This window comes from Acanthisitta chloris, unplaced genomic scaffold (genome assembly GCF_000695815.1).
Source record: "Acanthisitta chloris isolate BGI_N310 unplaced genomic scaffold, ASM69581v1 scaffold2767, whole genome shotgun sequence".
NCBI classification, from domain to species: domain Eukaryota; kingdom Metazoa; phylum Chordata; class Aves; order Passeriformes; family Acanthisittidae; genus Acanthisitta; species Acanthisitta chloris.
Genome location: NW_008682986.1, coordinates 6,703 through 10,068, shown reverse-complemented (window position 1 = coordinate 10,068; position 3,366 = coordinate 6,703). Strand labels below are relative to the sequence as shown.

General features: G+C 49.6%; 1 protein-coding gene across 1 annotated transcript in view; it reads left to right on the top strand.

The window, feature by feature from the left end:
- The first annotated feature begins 150 nt into the window (after window positions 1–150).
- The window catches only part of LOC103806051 (paired box protein Pax-7-like), a 4,319-nt gene continuing 1,103 nt past the window's right edge, over window positions 151–3,366 (top strand). The window contains exons 1-3 of the mRNA XM_009078721.1: window positions 151–318; window positions 2,209–2,444; window positions 3,088–3,217. Of these exons, the coding sequence (XP_009076969.1) occupies window positions 234–318; window positions 2,209–2,444; window positions 3,088–3,217 (451 nt within the window). The 5' untranslated portion in view covers window positions 151–233. The remainder of the gene's footprint in view (window positions 319–2,208; window positions 2,445–3,087; window positions 3,218–3,366) is intronic.

Genomic DNA, 3,366 nt, shown 5'->3' with positions numbered 1-3,366 from the left:
CTTATCATTTTTGCTTATTCTGATTTTTCTTCATTTTTTTTTTTCTTTTTTGGTCCTTGGAGCAAAGATCTCTCCCTTGTTTTTGCAGCCACGGGCTGGAAGATTGAAGCGCTTGTGCTCCGAGGAAACGCAGTCCCGCAGCCTCCCCAGGCTCTCTCGGTTCTCCCGGGGCCAAGGGGTGCCCCCCACCCCTGTTTTCCGCGGACCCTCTCGGCCGCCCCGACCCCCCTACCATGGCAGCTCTGCCCGGGACGGTGCCTCGAATGATGCGCCCAGCTCCGGGGCAAAACTACCCTCGCACCGGCTTCCCTTTGGAAGGTAGGTTTGGAAAAACCTTTTTCCATCCCTTGACACCCTGGGATAACGTGGGGGGAGCCTGACCGGGATGCTCTGGGGTGGGGGATGCAGCTGAACTTCACACCCGGAGAGACCCGACTTGAGCATCCAACTTCTCTCCGATATTCCTCTCTCTCCTTCTCCCCGTGCAGCTGTTCCATCCCCGCGAATAATTTGTCTTCGCTTCTTTATTTTGCCATATTTAAAGTATTTCCAAGCATCCCGCGGGATTTTTAGGGCAGCTTCTTTCTCATGCTTTGGGGTTTTCTTAGGGAGGGGGGTTGGGTTTTTTTAACCCGCAAATAGCCCGACAATTTCATCTCCACGTAAAGGTCGGCAAATATAACCAAATTGATATCTCCCAACTTTTCTCGGGGAAAATAAGAATAAAAACCTGGAGTCGAGGGGATCCTGGAGCAGCGGGAAGCTGAGATGTCCTTGGCCGGGGCTGGCGAGGGGAATGGGGGGGACTTTGTAGCTGTCACCTCGCTAAGTGTCATCCCCACCTCGCAGCGCATCTTTCCCCATCATCTGCTTTTCCTTTGTGAGACAGGGATTATTATTTCTAGGCACACACATTGCCCAAAAAAACAAAGAAAAGGCAAATTTCGAGCGGGACCCTTCTCCCCGCATTTATTAAACAGGAAAATTTCATCCTGCCCGTGATCAAGTGGCGAAACTCAAACCTGTGGCAAACCACGCAGGCTGCAAAACATACAAGCTGGGGGGATTTGTTGAAGTGCTTTTCTGTAGCAAATGAAGTAAAACAGACGGCAAGGGAAAGGATCAAAGGATTACAACAATATTTGCACAACATGACTGGGAATAATGAAAAGAGAGAGCGGCCGGCGGTTTTAGTACCTCTTGAATGTAAAATTGGCCACTCGAGTGTTATCTGTCGATAATGATATATCCAGGGAGTGCTGGCCAAGTGACTTGGAATTAGTGGTGCATGATTCTTGTTAAATCGCGAGGCAATTTCTGGAATCGACTTTTCTTTGTATAAAGAGAAAAATCACCCCCTCGCCTTGCCTGTCCCTCGCCCCCTCCAGCCTTGTGCAAATTACCCAGCTGAGTTCTTTCCCCCCCTTTCCCTTCTCTCCCTCCCTCCTTCTTCTTCTTTTTTTTTTTTTTTTTTCATTTCCAGCCTGTGAAATCGTATTAATCTACAAGATCTACATTGCGAGATATTAAAGAAATTGGGGAGGGGGATTAAAGAGCCTCTGGTCCTCCCGCTCCGGGTGGGGATGCTCCGGGAGAGGTGTCGGGAAGCCGCGGGGGGATTCGCATTTCCTCCTCACCTCCCCAAACCGCGGGCTAAACCCCACCAAAACCACAAAAGAAAAACCAAAAAAAATATATAAAGCCCTCGAGGGTGTTTAGGAGATTATTTCCAAAAGTTTGTTTGAAAGCAGAGAGTGCCGTAAATTGAAGCAAGAAGCGGAGTGAGCTTTGGGGGGGGTGGAATTGGGAAGTTTGGGGGTGAGAGGGAAGAATGGGAAGTTTTGGGGGGGTGTTGTGCGGGTTTAAAGCTTTTCTTCTTGAAAACGTTGGATATTAATTAAAAGTAGGTGTGAAATCCTAAATATATGTATATAGGGAAATATATATATATATCGGGAGCTGAGCGAGTTAGTTTTATTTTCCCGATATCCACGGGAAAAGTCTCCAACGTGATGCCGGGATAAACACCGAGGCCAGGGACAGACACCGAGGCCAGGGCATGAGTTTTCTCTCTTCTTTTAAAGCTCCGAAGCCCGGGAGAGAGGTTGAAGGTGCAGGGAGGGATATATCCCGTTTTGCAGCATTTTCCCCTCTTTTAACTTTTCCTCCTCTTTATTGGGTTGAGTTTTTTTCCTCCTTCCTCTGCAGTTTCCACCCCGCTGGGCCAGGGAAGGGTGAACCAGCTCGGAGGGGTTTTCATCAACGGGCGCCCACTGCCCAACCATATTCGGCATAAAATCGTGGAGATGGCTCACCACGGGATCCGACCCTGCGTGATCTCCCGACAGCTGAGGGTCTCCCACGGTTGTGTCTCCAAAATCCTCTGTAGGTACCAGGAGACAGGCTCCATCCGGCCCGGAGCCATCGGAGGCAGCAAGCCCAGGGTGAGTGCAATGTGGGCACCGAGTTAAACCTCCTCCTTAGCTTCCAAAAATGCACATTTCTTTGCTGGGCTACAAGATTTTCAGGTGGTTATTTTAAGGAAAGGGAGAGGAAGGGAAAAAGCTATAATAAAGCTGCAATTTTCAGCCTCGGCTGGGGAGAAATTGGGGCCGAGTTGAAGGCTATGAATAAATTAAAGTGATTTTTTTTTTTCTCCCATGTGCAACAAGTGGTGTGCGTTCAAGCATTTGCTTCGGCCCCGGTGTGTGGGGAGGAGGCGAGTTGGGGTGTTTTGGGGGATAATAAATGACTGAGTGTACACAAACCCCTCCAAAAGCATCCCCTGTGCCCTCTCCCTGCCTCCTTCCCCCCTGGGACTCGGAATAAACCCATTCCCGCTGAGGTCCTGCACCCCCAAAGACTTTACTTTAGGGTAGTCAATATATGGGACACCACAGTCTTTCCTCAGCTTTTCCCCCCTCACTTGTGCCTTTCAAATCCTTATTTTCAGCCCTCAAACCATCAGCCAGGGCAAGGAGGTTTGAACTGAGCTGCTCAGCTTTACTTTTCAATTAAAAGTGCTTTTTCTCTCCCCTTCCCTCTCTGCACACGCTGCCACACACCGGTGTCCCTTGCTCACAAAAGCAGGTCGCGACTCCCGACGTGGAGAAGAAAATCGAGGAATACAAACGGGAAAATCCCGGGATGTTTAGTTGGGAGATCCGAGACAGACTCCTGAAGGATGGGCACTGCGACCGGAGCACTGTGCCCTCAGGTGAGAAGGCAGCTTGGCAAGAAGGACATTCCAATACCCGTAGGAAGATAGAGGGAGTTTATTATCACCACCAAAAATGTTTTTCCAGGGGCTATAAACATCCTCTTGGCCTTTGCTTTGATGGAGGGTGAAAATCACCTCAAGCAAAG